We start from the raw sequence: 25,127 nt of genomic DNA, 5'->3' as shown, positions 1-25,127 counted from the left end.
TAACTTTTGAATTTAATGCGAACAAAATTCAAGGAATTTCAATAATAATACGAAAATTTCCCTTGAGAACGTAGATTTATGTCTCTTGTATATTTAAATCAATTTTAATACAATTAATTTCACATGAATGCCTATTCAATGTTGCCTTGCTTTGCTTTCTTTTTATAATTTGCGTACATATAGTTTGTAGTTTAAGACGTCATTAGTGACATCTCTCGGAATAATTGGAACCACATAAAAAGTGATTTCTTTCAAGATTGCTTTAATTTTTGCTTTTCAAGGTGTTTCATGTAGGCGAGGAACGTGCTCCAGAGCAGGCTGCAACAACTGATGAACGGCACACGATTCCGCTCGGGGATGAGAGTGAAGTTGACAAAAGCCACTGCGGGCCAAACGCTCATTGCCACCTGAAATAAATTTTTAATTAAATTTTTATTTAAATAAAATTTAATTAAATAAAATTGTTTTTTTTTAATTAATTTTAATAGAAAAATAATTTTAAAAAAAATTAAATTTATTAATAATTAATTTTAAAAAAAATAAAATTAATTAATGTGTAAATAATTTTAATTTAAATTAATTATTTTTTAATTTTTTTATAAATTAGGTAAAGTTAATTTTATTTAAAAAAAATAATTTTTTAAAAAATTTAATAAATTAATTTTTGAATAAAAATTCTTAAATAAATTAATTTAAATTCTGTTTAAAATTAATAATACAAATTTATTTATTTTGAATTAAACTTGATTCAATTTTTTATTAATTTCATTTAATTACTTTAAATTTAAAAATTATTTTAATTCGGGTTTAAACAAAAAAATTATAATTTTTGATAAAAATTTATTATTTAAATTTCGAATAAACTATTTTTAATTTTTTTTATGCATTTCTAATTTTTTTTTTATTTTAAATTATTTTTTAGTTTTTAAAATTATTTTTTTAAGTTCAATAAATTAATAATTTTTATTTAAATATTTTTTTATAATTAATTTTTTTTTAAATTTAATGGGATGAGAGTGAAGTTGACAAAAGCCACTGCGGGCCAAACGCTCATTGCCACCTGAAATAAATTTTTAATTAAATTTTTATTTAAATAAAATTTAATTAAATAAAATTGTTTTTTTTTAATTAATTTTAATAGAAAAATTATTTTAAAAATAATTAAAAAAAAAATTAAAATTTCATTTTATTGCAATTTTATTCAAATAATTAAAAACTAAATAAAAAATATATTTAAAAAAAATAATTTTTTAAAAAATTTAATAAATTAATTTTTGAATAAAAATTCTTAAATAAATTAATTTAAATTCTGTTTAAAATTAATAATACAAATTTATTTATTTTGAATTAAACTTGATTCAATTTTTTATTAATTTCATTTAATTACTTTAAATTTAAAAATTATTTTAATTCGGGTTTAAACAAAAAAATTATAATTTTTGATAAAAATTTATTATTTAAATTTCGAATAAACTATTTTTAATTTTTTTTATGCATTTCTAATTTTTTTTTTATTTTAAATTATTTTTTAGTTTTTAAAATTATTTTTTTAAGTTCAATAAATTAATAATTTTTATTTAAATATTTTTTTATAATTAATTTTTTTTTAAATTTAATTTATTTTTTTTTAAATTAATTAATGCAAAAAAATATTAATTTTAAATTAAATTTTAAATTTTTTAATTTAATTTTTTAATTTAATTTTTTTTTATATTTCAACTCACTTGATAAGTCGGCAAAAATTTACTCGCAACCTCCCCAACAGCTTCTCGTGCCGTACTTCCCTCCATGAGACTCATGCCAAAGTAAAAACAGGTCATGGCAAAGGGCGTATACGAAAGTTGTTCGACAACAACTTTGGCTAGCGTCGATTTGATGCCCGGATCGGGAAACATGATTGTCGACAACCGCACCCAGGCATACAATGTCGGTGCAACAAAAAATCCGCCATAAAGCAGGAAGCGAAAACATTTTTGCCAATTCACGTGCTTGTCGTCGTTGAACCATAATTGCTGTAAAAAACACCCGGAAGGCCAGATGATGGAGTAGCTGAGCATGCCACGCGTGACGGGATATTTTGTGAGAATTGACGCCGCGCGTGCTACGAGAGACATGTTTGTTGATGCACTTTTCTAATAAAATAAACACACTTCGGAACGCGAGAGAACGAATTTTCAGTGGTGACGTTGACGATGAGTGGCGTTCCGATATAAATAGTCCATCATTGGCGCGAATTCAATGTCGAAAGATTCGCGTACTTTCGTCACTCTTTATTGAATTTTCTTTATTTATGGTAATTTTGACGTTTATTTAGATTTTTAATTGTTTTTTAATCAAATTAAAGCTAATAAATGTTTGCAAATTGAGTTAAAATAACAAATTTCAAATTAAAATGTATAAAAAAATAAATTTTCTGTAAAAATATAAAAATAAATAACGAACTAAACTAATTGGCAACAAAAGATGAACTAAACAAAAATTGTCTCTCTCGCAATTATTTTTTGCATTAGAAGCCTTGATGACGTTTTTTTACTCGGTTAATGAGTGAGCAAAGAGCAATTATTGACAACATACGAAAATAAATAAATTTTTATTTTTTTTATAACTTTCAAAAAATAACGAATTTCTGTTGATGTTTAAAACTTTTTAGGAATAAAAAAAATCAGAAATCGTGGAAAATAAAAAAAAATCGGGACAACTTGTAGTCGACGATAACTTGTAAAGCCTTTACAAGAAAAATATTTTAATTAAAAAATTTAATTTAATTTAATTTTTATTAAAAAATATTTTTAAAAATATTTGATAATTTTACCAAAAAATTTAATTTTATTAGAATTTAACAAAATAAATCTAATAAATATAATAATTTTAATAAAAAAAGTGGAAAAATTATTATTTTTAAATTTTTGTTTTATAATTTGAGTATTAATTATTTAAACTGTTCATAAAGCAACAAATAAATAAAAATACATATTTTAATTATGAATTCATCAAAAATAAAAAAATATTTTTAACAATTTTTAAAAAAATCATTGATAATAATAAATAATAATATTAAATATTTTTTAAATTATAAAAAATATATTAATAAAATGTATTAATTTAGTCTATCTAATATCAAATCCTTTGAAATTAAATTTATTTTTTCAATATAAAAAAAAATCCTATATAAATTTAAAATAAAAAAAATAGAAAATTAAATTTTTCTTGATATTTTTTTTTTTTTTTTTTGATAAATACAAAAAAATTTTTTTAAGGAAGTTTAAGAAAAAAATTAAGTTTTTGCTTTGTTTTTTTTTTTTGTCAAAAAAATTATATTTTAATAATGCGATAAAAATGTTTAAATAAAAAGATTTAAATAAAATTTACCTTTTTTTTCAATTCTATGAAAATGTGTAAAAAAAAAATAAAAAAAACAAAATTAATATTTTTTAACAATTTATTTTTTTATTTTATTCTCTTAATTTTAACAAACTTAAAAAATAAAAATTAAAAATAATAAATCATAAGAAAAATATTCTACAAAAAAAATATTTAATCTCAAATTGTTGAGTTTTTTTTTCAAAATAAAAAAAAAATATTTTTATTAATTAATATTTATTTATTAAATGCAAGTTTAATAATATTCACTTAAAATATATCATCATAATTTGTAATAATAATCTTTTAAAAATAAATTTTATAGCACTTTTATTTCACAATAGAGTTTCTTCTTTTTTTATTTCTAAATAAAATATTCAATAGGAGAATTTACGTCTTTTAATGTCTATTTTCATTATTGCTAAAAAAAAAAGTTAAACTAATTTATTTTAAATTTTATTTTATTGGGAAGACAATTTTAAACCTAATTTAAGTTTAATTTAATTTTATTTTTTACAAAGGCACGTTCGATTCATTTTTTGTTATTCTATCCTATTTAATTAGGAAATAGTAAGAAAAGTCGTAACCAGCGAGTTTTTTTTTTTGTAATTTCATGAATCGAACATTTATTGAATCATTTGTAAGTACCGATCCTCTTCGAGATACGAGTTGAGTGATGTCGACAAGTCATTGACAATCATGTTGGGCGATGGATGTGTGCTACTGCTGACTGTTTCGGGAGCAACTGCAGGCGTCGTCGTCGCCGTATTTGTGTTTGTGTTTTCGATCCAATTCTGACAACTTTGGACGTATTCCAGTGTTCGTTGGTACGTGTCTTGTCGCATGTCGGCATTCATTGCCGGAGTATTATTGGGCATTTCCTGCGGCGTTTGCGGTGGGATGTTATTGGGGTATCGTTGTTGGGCGACTTGTGGCGTTTGTTGCTGTTGCTGCGGAGGCATCATTGCCATGGCGTAACCATTTTGTGGCATTATTTGTGACTGTGACGGCGGATGTTCGGAAGTTGGCATGGCAGCTGGTGACATTTGCGATTGGGAAATGTCGCCGCATTGGATCTCATTGGCAGCAGGGGTATTTTGGCCGCAACAGTACGAGGCGGGATAATTATTGCGATTCTGTCCATTGAGATTGAGAGCATTTTGCATCAAGCGAACGAGACAACAGGCATGGGCACTTTGGTCGGTACGATGGAAATATCCCATCAATTTGTGACAAGCGATGGATGTCATGTTTGCTTGTTGTTGTTGTTGCTGCTGCATGTTCGTGGGCATCATTCGTCGATTGAACATTTGTTGTTGTTGTCGTTGATGAGCATTATTAAAGCTTTGTCCCATGTTATTATTGTACATTTGCTGCTGTTGTTGCTGTGACATGCAATAATTCTGATTGAATTGACGATTATCGTAATTTTGGGAGGTTCCTTGCATCGGCTGCGGTGCCGGAGGTTGATTGAAATAATTATTTTGGGCATTTTGGGTGTTTATGGGAGCAGCAGGAGGTGCTGGAACGGGAGTTTGTTGCTGTTGCGGCGGACTCATCATCGATGGATACGGCGTTTGAGGTGTTCGTGGGCTCAGCAAACACGAAGCTGGACTATTTACGTACAAATCGACACTTGGCACGTCAGTAGGAGCCTTTGGAGCGTCATTCGTAATAGTATTTGTCAAAGGATTATCACTTGTATCGGCAACTTCATTCAAATATTGCAACATTTCATCAGGAATTACCAGTTTGTTCTCAACCATTTCATTTTCCTCGACTTCATCCAAGTCGACACTCTGATTCGGATGCAATTCCGGCAATTTGGCGGGTTTCGGCGTTGTACTATCCGATCGTGGGGATGGCATGAAGAAGTTTGCAGAGCTCGAAGCTGCTACAGGTTCCGAGAAACGACGATCATTCGCGTTATTGTTGCCATACGCGCCATAATTTCCGCCATTTGAGAACGAATGACGTCCGTTATGCGATCCCTGGGAGCTCTGAAGACGTTGCAAATGCGAACTCAGCAAATGCGAAGATGGCGGAGGCGGTAAACTTTGTCCGCCCGTCGTTGCTGTCGACATTTGGCTCGAACGACGCGAACATCCGGGCGAAATGGGATCGTAGCAGGATGGCGTGTTGTAATTCGGGCGCATCGTTGAGATCGATGACACTTGCGAGGCTTGGCTGCCACGACGTGACATGTCGGCGGATCGCATGCTGTAGTAAGAACTGCTCGTAGTTGATTGATTGCTGTCGCGACGCAGTTGCGGTTGAGCAAAATTCGAAAATTTCGCCGAAGTAGAGGACATGAGATCCGTTTGTCCCGGTTTCGGTGGGCAAAAAGTGCCGGGCTCCATTTTGAGATCAGTTATGCGACGATTAAGTTCGCCGATGGCATTGCGATTGTTCGATTCCGGGATGTTGGAAAGCGGAGAGGCACCGATGGATTTGGCGTTGAGGCGATTTCCGAAACGGTTGCGAGGCATCGCAGCTGCCATCGTGTTTGTCGAGCCAAAATCGACCATTGCACGAAGGACCAAGGGAAGTTCAGCGACCTGTTTGAAGAAAAATTATAAAAAAATAAATTAGAAAAAATTGTGGCTAAGATTAAAATTTGATAAAATATTCAAAATTAAAAAAAAATGATTGTTTTTAGTCGATTTTTTTATTTTTTACAAATTTTCGAAAATTTGCAGTCGATATTCGAATTTTTCGAAAATATTTCCTACAAATATTTTTATTAACGAACCAAATTTCATTAAATTCGAAATTCAGGTAATAATTTTTATTTATTTTTAAGTGTTTTTTATTAATTTTCGAAAAAAATGATAAAATCGACTTTTCATGTGAATTTTTTAATTAATTTTCGAAAAAAATTATAAAATTCGAAATTTGAATAAAATTTTAAATTTAAAAACAAGTAAAAATATTTTCGAAAAATTTCTTAATATCAAATATTCAAAATGAAGCATTAAAACTAAAAATTTATCAAGCTTTTCTTCGAATTTTCGAAAATTTATCAAGCTTATCTTCGAATTTTCGAAAATTTATCAAGCTTATCTTCGAATTTTCGAAAATTTGTCAAGCTTATCTTCGAATTTTCGAAAATTTGTCAAGCTTATCTTCGAATTTTCGAAAATTTGTCAAGCTTATCTTCGAATTTTCGAAAATTTGTCAAGCTTATCTTCGAATTTTCGAAAATTTGTCAAGCTTATCTTCGAATTTTCGAAAATTTGACAAACTTATCTTCGAATTTTCGAAAATTTGACAAACTTATCTTCGAATTTTCGAAAATTTGACTTATTAATCTTCGAATTTTCGAAAATCGATCAAAAAAAATTTTTTTTTGTACAAAAATTAAATTCCATCAAACAAAAAAGCCAACTTACATCAAGATCTTCATCCTCATAAGGCCATGCGGGATCATCCATTGCCGAAACACTTCCGATCTGATCGTTCGCCATCATGCCGTCATACTCCTCGCAATACCCGGATGCCAATTGTGACACACTCATGGGACTATTGATCTGTTGTTGTCCCGGCGAGTTGGCATCTGACTCGGATTTGATGCTTGGCGACGACAAACTTGCTGCCTTGCCACTCATCGAATCGTCATTCCGCGGACTGTTATCTGGACCGCGATTGCCACTGTCATCGGAACGTCCATCGCTGCCATTATTGATGCCCTTGTGCTTCTTGTTGGCATAAAATTCGGCGCCGTGAACCGTTTTTACGTGTTTTCGCAATGAACTTGGGTCGGTGTAGCGTTTCGTGCAACCGGGAGCCTTGCAAACGTAGGGTTTCTACGGAAAAAAATTAAAAATTTGTTGAAAAAAATGAAATTTTGTCAAGAAAATGGGAACTTACCTCATTACTGTGCGTGCGATTTTGATGTTTCGCCCGATCCGAAGCATTGGAAAAGGCTTTGCTGCATCCGGGATACTCGCAAGTGTATGGCTTCTCTCCCGTATGCGAGCGCAAATGAGTTTTCAGGTTCTCAAGACGTGAATAGGCTTTGGGACAACCTTCGAACTGTTAAAAAAATAGAGAAAAATTAATTTTTTGTTTCGAAATTCACGAAAAAAATCAAAAAACTTACGGTACACTTGTGCGGTTTCTCGCCCGTGTGTCTTCGCATGTGGACCACGAGCATATATTGCGCCTTGAAGGGTTTTTCTTCGCGCGAACAGTCGTCCCAGCGACAAATAAACGATTTTTTGTTGGCATGAATGTGATCGTTGTTGATGTGTTTCACGAGTTCCTCTTGCGTATTGAATTCCAAGGTGCAATCGCGCCAATGGCAATTTGTTTCGACAAAGTCTCCGGGCTCGTCTTTGAGATCTGTGGTATCGGCAGCTGCCACGGATTCGCCATTGATGTTTGTCGTGCCTTGATGATGATGGGGATTTGGCATGTGCATCGGTTCGCGTTTGATGCGATTTTTCTTGTTCAGCATGTTTGACGGGCTGTCGGCTTCGACGGTGGTTACGTGTGACAAATTTTTCTCTTGTTTGATCATTGTCGTTGTCGATGATGGAGGAGTTGTTTCACGCTAAAAATAAAAAAAAAAATAAAATTAAATTAAATTAAATTAAATAAATAATAAATTAATTAAAAATAAATTAAAATTGAATTAAAAATAAATAAAATTTTATAATTTGATAAAATTTTTTTTTTAATTTAATAATAGATGAAATTAAAATTTAAATTTAATTAAAAAAAAAATAAAAATGTTTAATTAATTAAAAATATTTAATTTAATTATTTCCTTATTTTTTTTTTAAAAAATTTAATTTTTTTTAAAATAATTTTTAATCAAAAATTAATTTAATTTAAATAAATAAATAAAATTTAAATTTTTTTTTTTTTAATTTAAAAAAAAAAATAAATGTTTAAAAAATATTTTATTAAATCAATTATGTTAATTTTAATTAATATATTTTTTTTATTTTTTCATTTAAAAAGTTTTTAATTAATTAATTTAATTTAATTAAATATTTTAAAATAATAATTTTTAATTATTTTTTTTAAATATTTAAAAAAATAATTTATTTTTTTTTTTAAATTTTAATTAATTAATTGTATTTTTTTAAATTAAAAAAAATATATTCAATAAATTTGGAATAAAAAAAATAAATTAAATAAAAATATTTTAAATAAAAATAAAATTTTTTGAAATTAATTTTCAAATAAAAAAAACTTACATTTTTCGTCAACGAATGTCTCAGCGAATGCATCGGATGATGCGGCAATCCAAACATACTGCTTGTCGGCGACAATGGATGTCCCGGCAACGAATGCAACAAACTTCCGCTTCTCAACAAGTGCTGAATATGTGGCGGCATCGCAGCATGCAAACCTCCCAATGCGGGACTCAAATTTCCCGCCGATAAATGCCCATACGAACCGCTTGCACTGCTACTCCGACTCCCGTTCATCAGCGAATTCACGAGCGAATTTGGCGAATACCGAATCATGGAACTGATGTCAAAACAGTCGGAATATGGCGACGAGGATAAGGCACGTTTGCGACTATTGAGACTGGCGCGCAAGCTTCGTTCCGCCGCACGCGCATTGTCTATACTGAATTGGAAGTCGGCGCTTGCCAACGAACTCGGTGGATGTAAATCGGAAATTCCGCCGCGGGAATTCAAATAACTCAGACCTAGAATGAAGAAACAATGGTGAAATTTAAGTAAGTTAATGAAAAAATAACAAAAGTCTAAAAAAGAAAACAAAATAACTGCTTGATTGACGTTAGAAAAATACAATCAACATTTCCTGCAACTAGCGATCGACAAATTCCTGAGTGAAATCTGAGACGAATGTTTATTAGAAAAAATAACAAGAAAGTGAGATTTGACTTTTAACTTGATCAACTTGAGCGCTCTTTGATAAAAAATTTAAATTATTCTCAAATTTTCGAAAATTCGAACGTTTTTCGAACTTTCGAATTATAAAAAATTTTCGAAAATGTCTTTAATTTCGAAAATTTTCGAAAATTTTTTTTTGTTTTCGAAAAAAAAAATTTTGTTTTCGAAAATTTAAATTAATCAGAAAACTTTAAAAATTCTTAGAATCTTTCAAAAACTCGAAAATTTCGTTTTGAAAATTTTAAAAAATTGTTATTTTCGAAAATTTTGAAAACTTAAATTTACGAAAGTTCGGAAATTTCTTGCATTTTCGAAGATTTAAATTTTCGAAAATTCGTAGAAATTTTTACTTCGAATGGATTCGAAACTTATTCCACGAATTTCGAATATTTTTTTTCGAAAATTTGAGATATTTGAAATTCGAAATTAAAAATTAAACATTTTCGAAATTAAAAAGAAAGTTGATTTTTTCAATTTTTTTTCCTCACTGAATGCCTTTTAGTTAAAAATAATGAATGAAATATCATCCCAACGCTCATTATGAATGAAAAAGTAAATAACACAAACAATAAATGTTTAATTTTAGATACACAAACACACACAGATGACTCAAAAGACAAAACAAAAGCCGAGTAACGTTCATCACAATCCATCCAAGTACCTGTTTAATTTTCAATATTTACTCATATCTTTCCAATTTTTTTTTATTATTATTTACTTTTCATCACATTACGAGTGTTACGTGTGTCATTTCTCAAATGTAGAAGGAGGCAATCAATCAGTTTGCTTGTTTGTTGCTTGAACAAAAATATAAAAAAATTTTTCTAACCACCATAAATAGTTGCACTTGTCAACACGGCACGAATTACCGACCATAGCGCGATACATCCGGAAGCGGTAATTGAGACATAAACGCCTTTTTACAAAACAGAATTTTATTTTTTTACGATCCACGAAATGAAGTTTTTCGTATAAGGAATTGTCACCAAGGCGGTGATTCATAATTTGTGTGTTGGATCGAGAAGTGAGGTAAGTTGAGGAAAGGAAATGGTGGCGGAAATTCATTTTTCTCTTTTTTATTAAAATTCTCTAACCAAACGTTTTTTTATTAAGATTTTCGAAAAAAAAATAAAATTTTCGAAATTTGGGTTTAACTTCGAATTTTCGAAAATGTTTTAAAAGAAATATTTCGAATTAACAAAAATAATTATTATTTAAAATTTTTCGATTCTAACTTCAAAAATTATATCAACAAATTAGTATTTTCGAAAATTTTAAAAATTTAATTTCGAAAAATTTTTAAATTTAATTTTGAAAAAGGTTTTAATTTAATTTCGAAACCTTAAAAATGATCAAAATGAAATTAAGAAAGACATAAAATAACGACAGAATGGAATTTGAAATTTTAATTTCGAAAACAAATTTCATTTTCGAAAATTTGAATTATTACAAAACAAATTTTCGAAAATTCGAATTAAATATCAAAGTTTTCGAAAATTTGATTATTTAATCCTGATTTTAATAAAGTTTTAAAAATCTTTTGTAATTTTAGATCAAAACAAGATTAAATAATAAAATTTTCGAAAATTTGATATTTAATTCGAATTTTCGAAAATTTGTTTTAAAATTATTCAAATTTTCGAAAATTAAATTAGTTTTCGAAATTAAAATTTTAAATTCCATTCTGTCGTTTTTTTTCTGTCTCTCTTTTTTCTCATCTTTCATCGTCTTCATTCTCATTCATGATCTGATCATCACATGGCGTTCTCTTACTTTTTGCAAGAAACGGAAAAAAATTAAAATAAAACAAAAAGATGCAAAATAGTCAGACGAACGTGTGCTCGCAATTTTCACTACGCGCCATTTATAATATTTAACAACAACGATATATCTCGTTTGTTGCCTTTTTTTGTGTAAAATTTTTAATGAAATGCAGCAGTCGTTTCTCGTGCATATTCATCCTTTAATTTTGTTGCGTTTTAATTTAATTCACAATAATAAAATCCTATGGACACAGAAGTTAATGCACAAAATAATAATAACAAAGATGACAAACGAAAAAAAAAAGTTTTATAATTTTGCGTGCTTTGCTCATTATTTCGTTGATTATTATTTTTAAACAGGCAATTTAGTCTTTTTGCCTCTTTAGACACAATTAACATGTGACAACATAATCTCTGAGTCGCTTTCGATGTTTAAAAAATATTTAGGTAGAAAAAAAAAGTTTCTAAGGAAAAAATGACATGATAGTAGATGATTAACAGTTAACGCTAAATGTCACCAGATAATGAATTTGTATCAAATTTCAAAAATTTTTATCCTTCTTAAAAGCCAGTTAGTGTGAAATTTTTTGTTTATTTTATTTTTTTTTTCTTAATTTATTTTTATTGTCAATGTATGTCACGCCAACATAACTTTCTTTCCCGCAGATTTTCTAACTTTCAAACAGGACTCATGTTGTGAACGATCGATCCACAATTTCACAAAAAAAAAATCAACCATATGTTGAAAATATGATTCTTTTTCTTTCGTTTTTATTATTGTTTGTGTTTTTTTTTCGGTGTAAAATGAGTCCAAGAGGCAATCTGTGTGCAAGTTGTGTCTACTCTCGGTAACTGTTAATTTAAGGACGTACAGTAAAAATATGTTGTTGAAATGTTTTTTTTTTCTTTTATTTTATTTATAATATTAACAACATTGTATTTTTCGCATAATTTTTAAACGGTTTGTTTGTCTGAGTCGATTTTTTATTGCTCGATTTTTCATTTGAAGAACGGCGTACGACGAAACTGGTTTATTCAATCGTTAAGAGTTTGGATGAAAAATTATTTTAGATTATTGCACGTGCTGTTTGTATGTTTGTAATTTCTGCTTCATGAGCAGAAAATGAATTGTATTGAGAAGAAATTTTAATCGATTTTTGTTATTTTATTTGCTTTCATTTAAAATATTTTTAGATTTTAAAAAAGTAATAATGTTTCTTTTGAATTTCGAAAATTCGAAATTAATTACAAATTTTCGAAAATTCGAAATTAACTAAACAAATTTACGAAAATTTTGATTTTCGAAAAACTTAGTGACGAATCAGCATTTATTTTTTAAATTAATATTTAACAAAATTTCGAAATTAGTTTTTAATTTTTCGAAAATTTGAAATTGTTTTTCAAAGATTTATATTTAATTGAATAAATTGGTTTAAAATTTTAATAAAATCAAACTTTATAAATTTTCGAAAAAGAAAATAATGATAAAATTGGAACTTTATTTAATAAATTTTCGAAAACTCGAATTAATTTTCAAATTTTCGAAAATTTATAAATTTTAAAATTTTCGAAAATGTATTAATTTTCAAATTTTCGAAAATTCGAAATTAATTTAAAAACTTTCGACAACTATGATTTTCGTAAATTATCCTAAGAAAAAACAATAAATTTAACAAATTAAAAAGAAATTTTTATAATTTTTCGAAAATTCATATTTGATTAACTATAATTTGGTTTAAAATTTTTTCTTAAAATCGAGCTTAATTTATTTAATAAATTTTCGAAAATCGAAATTAATTTACAAATTTTCGAAAATTGAAAAATTTTATTTGAATTCGAAATTAATTTAAAAACTTTCGAAAAATTTTTCTTTAGAAAAATTCGAAAAACTATCAAGTTATTAATATTATAATTTTTCGAAAATTAATTTTCTGAAATTCGAGCTTAATTGAATAAATTCGTAATTGACTTTTTATATTTTCGAAAATTGAAAAATTATTTTAATTCAGAATTTAAAAAACTCGAATTTTAATTGAATAAATGTTCGAAAATTCGAAATAAAATAAACAAATTTTCGAATTTTCGAGAATTCATGAGTTTTTATGTTAAATTTTAACCATTTTAATTGAACAATTACCAAAAATTACTTTTCATATCAAATTTCGTTAAAAATAACAATTGATAAAAACGTTAAAGTCCATTAAATTAATTCCATGTTCGAAAAATCATCTCAAATTCAGCGAAATTTGCATTTGACCACCGATTACGCATTCCATCGTCTCGAACATCTCACTAAACGACATTTTATCACGAAACGCAAAATTTTGCTGACACACCGCTTCGACAAAAAAACAAAACAAAAATTATGAACTTCTAAAGTTACAAGTGGCTCATTAATGATTTATAAAGTTATTTTTGAAACAGAAACAAAACAAAGGTATCAAGTTAAGAGTGGCAATGGATTAAATTACCGAAAAAAAAACTTTATCCAGACATTTATTGATTTTCTCTGTCCATTCGTCGCTTTGTTAAAAAAGACGAACGAAAGAAAAAAATTTCCAAATTGTCGTTTTCTAACCAATTATTCACACTCGCGATCAGACCGACAAAAATATTTACGGAGCTATATCTGACATTACGCTTCATTACACAATTAGATTATATTTTATTTATCCGATGAATGGGCAATGCGTACGAGGAGCTATAATCGATCAATCGACAAAACTAGTAGAGAGACGTTAGTTCGGTCGGAACAAAAAGAAAAAATAAATGAAAGAAGCTCAACCGCAAGTTACATTAATTGGCGGTTGTTACCACAAAACCTTAACACGGACGATTAACTACTCGATTTTCGGAATTTTTCTATCAAAAAGCGTGTACTTACCGTGCAACGATGCTGAGGGACTTGTTGCCGCTGCCGCATGCTGTAACGAGTACAAGTGATCCATATATGTTCCGAGTCGATATGCCGGATGGAATTCTGGCGGGGGATGAGCTGCGCCATGCAATGACGCTGTTTGCGACGAAATACTTGGGGCAGCGGATGGCGGTGCCAAGGCTGCGTTTGCGGCATTTGCTGCGGCACGACGTGCATTCAGGAATTGTAACTCGGTGAAACTAAAAAAAAGAAAAAAAAATGAAAAATTTAATAAGAATTTGAAAAAAATAATCTCCTCGTTTAGATCTCCAAACAATATATTTAATAATGATGACATGACAATTTTTCGAAAAAAAAAATGTAATCACCAGGTAACCAACCACTTGAACTCGTAAAATTGTTATTGTACAAAAAAAATGTGTATTTATATAAAAGACACACACAGACACTCGAGAAATTTTTCTGATGGAGGTCTTCTTTTAATTAAATTTTGACCAACTTTTTAATAATAATTTTATTATTATTATGAAGAGACAAGGCAACTTGACATAAGAAACGAAAGTTTACGACTTCAATCTGTTTAAGAAAATTAAAATTTTTGGTTACTCTTAAAAAAATATTTTTTTTATACACAAAATTTTGTATAATAATAAAATAATCATAATTATGAGTACATATTTATTTAAAAAAATAATAAAATAATTAAAAAATATTTTTTTTTATTATTGAAATAAAATTAATCTGCGTAATCACAAGTATAAACATACGAAAATTATTGAAAAAAAAAATTAACAATATGTTGCCGTTCGTTTGATCTTGGAATAATAATTGTTATATTTAATTATAAACAAACAATTGTGTTTAATTTTTTTTTTGTGTACAAATTCTTTTAAATAATAATAAATTGAACATTAAAAAAACGGGAAATTTTTGTTACGTTTTGTATAATCAAAGCGATTTTTTTTAATTATTATTTTATGTGCTTTTTATTGTTAAATTTTATGCAATTTGATGCAATTTTTTGAAGAATTTGATTTTTTTTTTATTTTCGAAATAAATCTTAAAAATATTTAAATTAATTTATAAGATTTTTGAAATTATTTACAATTTTTAGAAAATATTTTTTTATTATTTAATTAAATAAAATGTCGACATTTTTAAATAATTTTCAGGATATTTTTTTAATATCCAAGGTTCTTTAACATTCGAAATTGATTTAACACATTTTTCAAATATTCGAAATTAAAATTTTACAAATTTTCGAAAGTTCGAAATTAACTTTTTACAAATTTTCGAAAATTCGAAATTAAATTTTTACAAATTTTCGAAAATTCGAAATTAACTTTTTACAAATTTTCGAAAATTCGAAATTAACTTTTTACAAATTTTCGAAAATTCGAAATTAAATTTTTACAAATTTTCGAAAATTCGAAATTAACTTTTTACAAATTTTCGAAAATTCGAAATTAAATTTTTACAATGCTTATTTTACAAAATTTAATTTAAAAAAATATATTTTTTAAATTTTTATTTTCAAATTATAATTTTATAAAAAACGAAGCCAGTTAAAACACATCAAGACCTAAAATATAACATGAGGCGTGTATTTTCATATACAAAGTCATAACGAAAAATAATAATAAAGAGATCAACGTAATTCCTTAATTTATCTTTATTTTATCCTGTGCGAACGAAGACAAGCGAAGACCCACAATCGGCACGACACGAAAATAAAGTGATTATCTAATCTTCTGTTCTTTTTCTCATGACTTGTTTCCTAATCACAATCATCATTGCCTTTTTTTTCGGAATTTAGCGAAATATGTCGGATTATGTTTCATCTTTGTGTTGTGTTTGAATGACCGAAAATCGTCTAAGGAAATGTAAAACATAATTGATGATGTTCTGAGTAACACCTAATCCAATAATACCTGTCCGTTATGCCATTTTTTGGTCCCTCCGAGACGATTTCTTAACTTTTATTCTTTTCTCGTTGACGTGTGTTATTATGTATTATTTCCGTTCTAAAACTTTAATTTGATTTTTTTTTCGAACAAATGTCTTGTTATTGTTATATAAAAAGAAAAACTCGTAGGTTAAAAAAGTTAAATAAACATACATACAACTTAATGATGTTTTTACCTGACTTTTGATTTTTTTCAAAACTTTTTTTTTCGTTTTCTTAACTATATACTCAATTATTTCGTCAAAATGAAGACTGCATTCGAAACCAATTATTAAAAATGAGTCTTGTTGAAACGTGTGGCGAGTGTAATGATGATCGCCCCACGAAAAAAAAAACCTAAAATAATCATCATCACTGTCTGCGTTTCTATTTCTATTCTCATCTCAATTACTAAACTGGTTTAAATTTTTTCTTTAATTTTAAATATTTTTTTAAAATTTTTTTGTATTAAAGGTCAAAATTCGCATTTGTTTCCTCACACTCTAACACATTTCAGGTGTGGATAGACTTTCTGCCCGATTTCCTGCTTATTAATGTTTGTATATCTACTTTATTGATGACTTAATTATAACATCATCCTTATACTTCGTATACATCTATACACGTACAGGTATACGTATAGATACGTACACGTGTACGTGTATAGATGTATGTACGAAAAGAATCGATCTAAAATCTCACCGTGTTTCATTAAATATTATATTAAGATCCATAACTTATTCGATTCTCTTCCATTCTCCGCTCCTTTACCAGTTTTTTTTTTATTTTTCGTTTCTTCTCATTTCTTATGATATCGAGGTTATGGTGCACAATATTTTAAACCTTTATAAAAATATATATTTTGAGATGAGATCCAAATCGACTTTCACGAACTTGACTCTTGACATCGCGTATCAAGAAAACTGCTCCTGCTACGTCTTCTTTTAATCAATTAGAATAGTTGGAAAGTAATTAACTATCCTAACTTTACTTCTCAATATATATATTTATTATATATGTTGAAAAAAAAATAATAATATAAATTGAGAACAAAGTAAAATATAAAATAAAATTATTTTTGATATCCCGCTAAGAGTACTGACATGACGACTTTTATTTGATCTCTTTCTCAACTTACTTACAATTATAATCATTTATAAATAAAATACTTTTTTAACTTTTTTTTTTGTACGGAACGTGAAAGATGGACATGACTCAATCTCGAATGTGTTCCATAATAAGAGTGCTTGTACAATATTAGTGCTCAACAGAGTTATTTATGATCATTATAAAATTATAATTATTTCAATTAATTATTTTTAAACGATACAAAGCAGCGAGCTAACAAAATATATATATTCATTTATAGAGAAACAGAAAGAGGAGAATATTATATTTTATATTATTATACATGTTGATAATTTTATTTATTATTACAATTTTATTACACTCGCAATATTATTACTATTTATCATACACATGTTTGTTGTTTTTTCAACATATTTATATTTTTATACATATTTACAAGGCAGGTAAATGTTTGCTCGGTAAGAAAGTTATTCCTTAACATTCTACCTAAAGGTATAGTATATGTTATAAAGTCCAAAGTATAGATTTGTTATTTTATTTGATAACTTGTCTATATTTATTTATATTAAATATATTAAAATAAATATTGTATCGCATTTCTCGGTGTTTTTCCCTTAGGATACGGTGAGTTCATTTATTTATTATTTTTCAATAATTTTTAATTTTTTTTTTAAATATTTTTTTCAGATATCCCAATATTTTTGAAAATCAATTATATATGAAAATAATATACATTTTTTTTGAAAAAAAATGAATTTGTGGTAAATTCAGCTTTAAATCGTTGTATCAGTATTTTTAATTCAACCTGTGATATTTTGACTTATAAAGACTATATAAATATATATTAATTATAATTATTTAATATAATATATATTTATGTATAAATATATTTTATATAATTTTGTATACATAATGTATATAATATAGTTTGTATAAAAAAAAAAAATTCAAAAAATCTTTTCCAATTCATCCAAACCAAGCAAAAACTAATTCTTATGTGGCAAACAAAATTAATTTTTTCTATATTATGTATATTATATGTTTATCATATGTTTATCAAATGTATATAATTCGTATATAAAATGCATATAATTTTTATATAATTTTTTTTTTTTCATACTAAAAATTGAAAATTTTACCATTAATTGATGAAAAAATAGTGTTTTTGATTAATTTATACAATTTAAACTTCGATTTAAGCTCAAATTTTTGATATTTCGTATAAAAAAAATATATATAAAAATTATATTCAAATTATATACGTATTATTTACATATATATACATATAATATAGAAAAAATTAATTATTAAGCTTTTATTTCAGAAAAACTTTAAGAAAATTCCATTTTATATACACAAAATTTTAAAACCCTCTGTAGAGTAAAGTGCAATGTATATAATATTAAAAATTAATAAAATAAAAAGTATTCCATGCAGCGTAAAAAATAACAACAACATCAAAGTTGTTGAATCGACTATAACATTTTAATAAATTAATCTGTTTCTCTCATGTTTATCATACGACAACGTACATATATATTGAGTAATATTAAACACGTTTTTTGCAAATGAAGTGATGATGAATTGAATTTGAAGTCTGTCTCTACCTCAATTAAAACTTTTAAAATACGGTGAGATGTTATTAAACTCATCATCATCAGCATTCGTCGTCGTCTTTTTTTTATCGTCCTGCATTCCATTTCCAATGATTATTACTTCTTAGTCAATTAAAACATATATACAACGTGTTTTTGATGATCTTCTAATGATTTTTGCCTGCTTACTTCACATATATTTACGTTAATTGATAAAGAGTAAAGGTGGAATGGAAACCACCAGTTTTATTTATTTATATACATGATACGCTACAAATATACATAAAGCGTGAATTTACCGAGTTAATTGACTTGTTTAACTTGTTTTTTTTTTGTCGTATGTTATATTTACTGAAAAATATAAAAAAAAATATATACGAAAGAGACTGTCACCTAAAAGATTTTTAATTGATCTTCGTTATAATATATTAACCAACTTTTTTTATATATTTTTTTTTTTTTTTGTTAAAAAATTTAAGTTTATTAAAAATTACAAGTGCATGAACTTTGTCGTTGTTTTCAAAATTTTAATCATTCTCTTGTTTTATTTTTTTTTATTTTATCATTTTTTTTCCTTATTATTTATTACTTTAATTTTGTTCTTTACATAGCCTCAAAACATACTTTTGTATATTTTTCATGTTTTGTAAGAAAAAACATTCTTTTATCATTTTTATGCATCGTCGTCGTGTTCTTGTGAAGTGTTTTTTGACATATATCAAGAATTTTAGCGAAAAAAGAAAAAAAAATCATATTTAACATAAAAAAAATAAATAATCATCACAAATAATTATAACTTCAACATCATAAGTTTGTAAGGTTACTCTCACAAATCAAATGTATCATCATTTATTGTTAAATATTATTATTAAAGATTAATCACGGCGACTAAGGCGTAGCAATAAACTTTGAAGTATCATCGTCATGCCTATCGACTAAGTTGTTACTGAGATTTTTTTTTATCTTTTTCTAAGGAGACTTAGAAATGCCTTACAAAATATATGAATTCATGATGATGATGATGATGATATGTTGAAAAAAAAGTTTAAATCTTATAATTCATAAAAAAATAAATATAAAATAATATTAATAACAAAAATTGAGTTGTTGTAGCCTCTGCCCGTATATGATGTGAAGTTTTAATCTTCTTCACTTTTTTTTTCTAAATAATAATAATAAGAAAAAGATCGTATATGAAGGTATGGATAAATATGTTTGAAAGAAGACGGTAATCAGTCACCTTTATTAGATTTTAATTGTTCCGCTTGTTCTGAACAATTCAATGGCTGAATCGAGAAGAAAAGAAGAGAATAGGCGTTTCAACAGCATAACGATACGGGTGTTAAGTTAGTTTAGTTTAGAAAATTTTTTTTAACAAAAAATTATATTCATCTTTTTAACATGTTTATTATTGTATGATGATAAATATTTAAAATTCAAGCATTTAATTTTTAAATCCGCATAATTTTTTAAAGCAAATAAAATTACATTTTAAATTTTGATAAATAGATATTTTTTTTTATTTTTCGTCTTGAAAAAAAATATTATTTTTTGAAATTATTTAATAAATAAAAAAATAAATTATTTAATTAATATTATTTAATAATTATTTATTTTATAAAAATGTTTTTAAAATTATTTTATTTTAACTTAATATTTTTTTTTTTTAATTTTTTTTTATAATTAAAATTTATATTTTTTATCATTTCTATATATATTTTTTTTTTAATTTAAAAAATATGTTTTATTTTAATTTTTTTCAAAACCAGTTGAATTAAAATTATTTAATCCAAACCAATCATATAAAAATTGTTAATTATAATTATCAAATAATTAACAAAATAATAAATAAATTTCTAAAAATCGCATATTTCTAAAAATAAATAAAGAAAATTATTATTATTAAAAATTCATTAAAAATTTAAATAAACATTTAATTTGAAATTTTAAATAAATAAAAAAAGGTATTTTTTTGGATTTCACGTCATGGTAAAAAATTATTATTTTTAATTTTATTATTTTTTTATAAAAAAAAAAATAAAAAAAAATATTTTAATTAAATTAATCCAAACCAAGCATTCAAATATGATAATTTTAATTATAAATTAATTGTTAAAATAAAGTAAATAATAATACGTTTGATTTTTACTTCATGTAAAAAAATTTTAATAAAAAATATTTCGATTATTTAAATAATTCAATTCAAGCATTAAAAATTGATAATTATAAATTATCGATTTATTATGAAAAATAAATAAAAAAATTAATGAATTATTTTTAAAAACTAATAAAAATATTTGTTATTAATAATTTATTATTAAAAATTAAAATAAACATTTAATTTGATTTTTAATAAAAAAAAATAAATAAATCATTTATTGATATGAAACGATTTACAAAAATATTTTTTAATATAAAAAAAATCAAACAATCACAAAAATATTAAAAACAATATATTGAGTAGTAATACAATTTTATTATTATTATTATTTTTAAATAATAAAGTGTGTTGTTTTTTTTATTATTTATTTATTTTTATTTAAAATACAACAACATTATATAACGCAAAAATATCGCCGAGTTTTATAGTTCACTGATTTGATATACATTTGCACAAATTATTGCTCATACAATTGCTGCCTGCTTGCCTGCCATGCCTCACGGCTGTCATAACCTTTATTTTCCGTGTTTTTAAATTTATGTCGTTCGCTTTTTATTTTTACTTGTAACATTTCTGTATTTTTTTGGCCACATGTTAAAATTCGCTTGAAATTGAATTTCTAACCAAAATCATAACGAACATATCAATTGCAGCAAAATTAATAACCCAAAAGAGTCAATATATGTTGCATGTAGTATCGAAAATTGATTGATATCAATAGTGACTAATTGAAATATTATTGAGATGCCCAGTGGATATACAAATAGAATGTTTTAATTATAATATAATCATTTCCGAGGAAAATGGAAACTTAATACCTACACGTGTTTGTTAACACATTAACCACGCGTCAAAGTGCACGTTTTCACTAAAGAGCGCCATAATTGAGCTTCATAGTGTTAAGTGAAGTAAGATTATCGCTTTTTAAGAGATTTAAAATAAACAAACAAAAGTAATTATCTAAATTTTAAAAATCAATAAACATGCGAGAAATCGATGATGACTAAACAAAAAAAAATGCTTGAAAGAACAATTTTTGGACTTCAATTAAATTTTGCTAATTGGATTAAAATGAGACACTGACAATGATTAGTTACGATTATGCATTAAAATCGCATCGATGAACTATAAAATTAATTATGACATTTCTAGTTTAGAAGCAAAAATATCAGTTTCAGGCACGTGACTTGAAATTTTTCGTTGAAAGAGTTTAAACTAGTTAAATAGCGTAGGCCAGAAAATAATAAAAGGAAAAAAATGTAATAATAACACAGTTGATTACTCCTCTTTCTTTCGTTTTGTGTTATTCTACTTGAAAAATGTATGTTCACCATCTGTCTGAACAAAAAAATCTCTCTCTGAATTTCATTCCTTTAGTCGCCTTTTAATTTATATGCATCTTGTTTGTTTATTTATTTAGTACGTTTCTATACGTACGTTCAACTCGAACAAAGAAACTCAGCTAGAGCTCGAAAACTATCTTTACCTGTCCACAACTACCACATAAAATATGAACTCTAGTTTTTTTTTGTTATCTCTCGTCGTCGACGTCGTTGAAGGAAGAAAGAAGAATTGAATAGAAAGACGATGTAATAAATACTTTTGAATTTGTTGTTATTTTTACATCTCTTCCACTTGAACGACGAAGAGCAGAGAGAATTGCGCGACAGCAATAATAAAGCCAACAAACCCACGCAACGAAAATGCAATCAATCCTAGTGATGAAATAACAGCATAGCTGTTCACGAGATACGAAAAAAAACTTGAACAATAATCATCAAATGGATCTGCTGAGTGAAATCGAGTAAAGCTGGTTTTATTTTTTTTTTAATTTCATACAAATCGATCAATTAAAAATCGGTAAGTATTTAAAAATAATTTTTATAAATTAATAAATGGTTGTTCCCGTTAATGTTTACACATGTTTAAATTTTAATGTTTCAATGATAAAACGTCATTTAACGACGGGATAAGATTTCGCTTTAATTAAAGCTCGCAATTAAAATCAAGAGTAAGCGCTTTAGAAAGTTGTAAATTTTGGCATTAAGTGCTTGCTTGACAGGTTTATTTTATTTTTTTGAAAGGGAATTAACTTGTAATGTCATTTTTGGTCGATGGTGAGATGATGTGACCCAAAAAGTGTGATGACAAAGAGAGGTAAGTAATTTTTTCAATAAGAATATTAATTTTTTTTATTTTCAGGGATTTTTTTTAACAAATCCTAGAATTGACAATTTAATTTACAATCCAATTTCAGCTTTTCATCAAGAATCAAGGTCAAAATTTGACATAAGCTTGATTCTTGATGAAATGCTGAAATTGGACTCTAAAATTGTTAGTTAAATGTCAATTCTAGGATAGGAAGTTTATTGAAAGAAGACGATTTGAGAGCAATTCAAAAGATCTGTAACAAAGCATTGAGAGCCATTCTCTTCAGAGACCGATTTGCGAATGTAGAGACCATGTTGAATGACACAGACTTACTTGACGTGAAGCAAAGAGTTTATTTTAACCCATTTAAGCTAATTATCACAATGGGTCTTCGAACCGCGATGATGCATCCTCAAACCTAACCTAAGCTAATTAACAAAGCCCAAAATGGACTGCTTCCTGAATATTTGACTGATAAACTTTTACAGCCTTACGAGTTTCGAAGAAGAAGTGATTTTAGATTGACGAAGACTTAGCAAGCCAAGTTCAGAACTCATTTTATTACAAAGGATTAAATGAATACAACAAAATGAATCGAGTTGACTCGCAAAAGTTTTCAGAAGATCTCAAAAGAGGTTAAAAATTATTATTCATCAGATTGAAATGCTATCTGAAGTCATACAGGATCACTCCTTTAAAGTCTTAGACACTGAAATTTACTTTTTCCTTCATTTTTTGTTACCCTAACGACCCTTTTTGTACTATTAAATAATCTACAAAGCTGAAAGATGGATCCATCTATAAGTAAAATTTTACAGAACAATTTTTCAACCAATTCTAAAATGTTTAATATTCACATAGAAGGGAAAAAAGAGAACCTAAAGTATCCAAACCCAATTTCTTCTATTTGTGCTAAAATCCATTTTTAACAAGTTTTGCCTTCGTCAGAAAATCTTGTTTCTGTAATCGATACAAAACGTAAACTTTGATCTCGTCTTGTTTTATATCGACTCCAGAAAAGAGATTTTCTGACGAAAACTAATGAATTAAGGTTCTTTTTCTTCCTTCTATTCACATTTTAGAATTGGTTGAAAAATTGTTCTGTAATATTTTCCTTAAAGTTTATTTATTTCATCAAATTAAGATTACATCATTGTAGTTGGAGGAAAAAGCATTAAGCTTAAAAAACCTCATCTTTTCTTTCACATTTCAATTTTGTTGGTCGTGCGCCATTTAATCCGTTGCCATTGAATATATCACAGTCCTCTTTCAGGCCCAGTTGGAGTGTTTTATTTGGTTAGAGTGATCACAGGATGAAGAAAAATTGTTTAGGATGAGGATTTAGGATAAGCTTGATTGAAATCACTTGTATTCCAAGATTTTTTTAGAGGCGAAAAGAAATTCATTCCAGCTACGAAAGTTGACAATTATTCATAAACATGACCACATTGGTTTCGAACTTAACTTTTCTCAGTAAAAAAAATCTTCTCAATGATCGATGAATGAAAATTTTGCACAAAAATGTCACTTACGAAGATGATGCATTAGTTGGACAATCCCAGCGCCATTCCATTCGTTCAAAAATTTCTTCTCTACTAGATACCAGTAGACGTCCTTTATGCTCATATCCATTATTTATTTTATTCTTTTGTACTCGGTCTTTTTTAAAAAGTTGTTGAAAAAAATGTTCTTTGCACTAAATCATCATCGAAGAAAGAAATTCCAAACTATTGTAAAGTTATGAGAAATTCCAAAAAAAAAACATACAATGACGTACATAAAATGTTTTTTAGACAATAAATAACAGAACAAGAGAGATTTGAACAGAATCCGATCAATATTCAAGAGTAATAACAATAAATAATGGAAAATAATGCAAAAATCACTTTTTTTCTTGTAAACTCTTGGTCTTGAATGAATGATGATTCGGTCGTTTCGTATCCGGATAACAGTTCGATGACATGTCGTGCCCTATGATTGATTAGACGACTTCGATAACTTCTTGGCGATAAAAAAATGGCATAAAATTGCTTTACATGCCAAATAAAGTAACAACAACTTGCGTAAGATATGCCGACAGAAAAAAACGTAACGGCGCAAGAAAAGATGGCAAGAACAAGTACAACATCATTATCAGCTTCACTCCTTCAATCATATCGCAGTGACAACAACGAAGAGTGTTGTTTTAATTAGAATGTTGCGCTCATCATCGTCGTCATTATTATTTGAGTCAATATTTCGAAGACGACGCCATGGATGGACGTGTGTTAATGAATCGCATCGCGCGGTCGGCAGTTAAACGTGATAAT

General features: G+C 26.7%; 3 protein-coding genes across 4 annotated transcripts in view; all 3 read right to left on the bottom strand.

Annotated features, from left to right (window-relative positions):
* The window catches only part of LOC134834673 (BTB/POZ domain-containing protein 9-like), a 131,751-nt gene that overhangs the window by 1,480 nt on the left and 105,144 nt on the right, over window positions 1-25,127 (bottom strand). The gene's annotated exons all lie outside the window — the stretch shown is intronic.
* On the bottom strand, window positions 80-2,446 carry LOC134834895 (uncharacterized). Of its 2 annotated transcripts, none has more exons than XM_063849700.1 (2): window positions 1,725-2,446; window positions 80-407 (listed from the first exon to the last, which is right to left on the bottom strand). In XM_063849700.1, exons 1-2 carry the CDS (start codon window positions 2,112-2,114, stop codon window positions 252-254), a joined length of 546 nt encoding a protein of 181 aa, XP_063705770.1. In that variant the 5' UTR covers window positions 2,115-2,446; the 3' UTR covers window positions 80-251. The 2 variants fall into 2 exon arrangements, with proteins under 2 accessions (XP_063705770.1, XP_063705771.1); XM_063849701.1 differs by lacking the exon at window positions 80-407 and adding an exon at window positions 922-1,060.
* LOC134834896 (transcriptional activator cubitus interruptus) overlaps window positions 3,765-25,127 on the bottom strand; it is a 46,017-nt gene continuing 24,654 nt past the window's right edge. The window contains exons 2-7 of the mRNA XM_063849702.1: window positions 13,884-14,116; window positions 8,568-9,028; window positions 7,463-7,915; window positions 7,231-7,395; window positions 6,753-7,166; window positions 3,765-5,918 (exon numbers count right to left, since the gene is read on the bottom strand). Of these exons, the coding sequence (XP_063705772.1) occupies window positions 3,987-5,918; window positions 6,753-7,166; window positions 7,231-7,395; window positions 7,463-7,915; window positions 8,568-9,028; window positions 13,884-14,116 (3,658 nt within the window). The 3' untranslated portion in view covers window positions 3,765-3,986. The remainder of the gene's footprint in view (window positions 5,919-6,752; window positions 7,167-7,230; window positions 7,396-7,462; window positions 7,916-8,567; window positions 9,029-13,883; window positions 14,117-25,127) is intronic.

The sequence above is a fragment of the Culicoides brevitarsis genome, chromosome 3 (assembly GCF_036172545.1).
Source record: "Culicoides brevitarsis isolate CSIRO-B50_1 chromosome 3, AGI_CSIRO_Cbre_v1, whole genome shotgun sequence".
NCBI classification, from domain to species: domain Eukaryota; kingdom Metazoa; phylum Arthropoda; class Insecta; order Diptera; family Ceratopogonidae; genus Culicoides; species Culicoides brevitarsis.
The sequence above is the reverse complement of the archived record's forward strand: the minus strand, read 5'-3'. Positions and strand labels throughout refer to the sequence as shown.

Coding starts and splice junctions, on each gene's coding strand:
- LOC134834895 (XM_063849700.1), bottom strand. CDS start 2,114: ATGTCTCTCGTAGCACGCGCGGCGTCAATTCTCACAAAATATCCCGTC. Junction 408..1,724: donor AATTTTTGCCGACTTATCAA/GTGAGTTGAAAT, acceptor AATTTATTTCAG/GTGGCAATGAGCGTTTGGCC.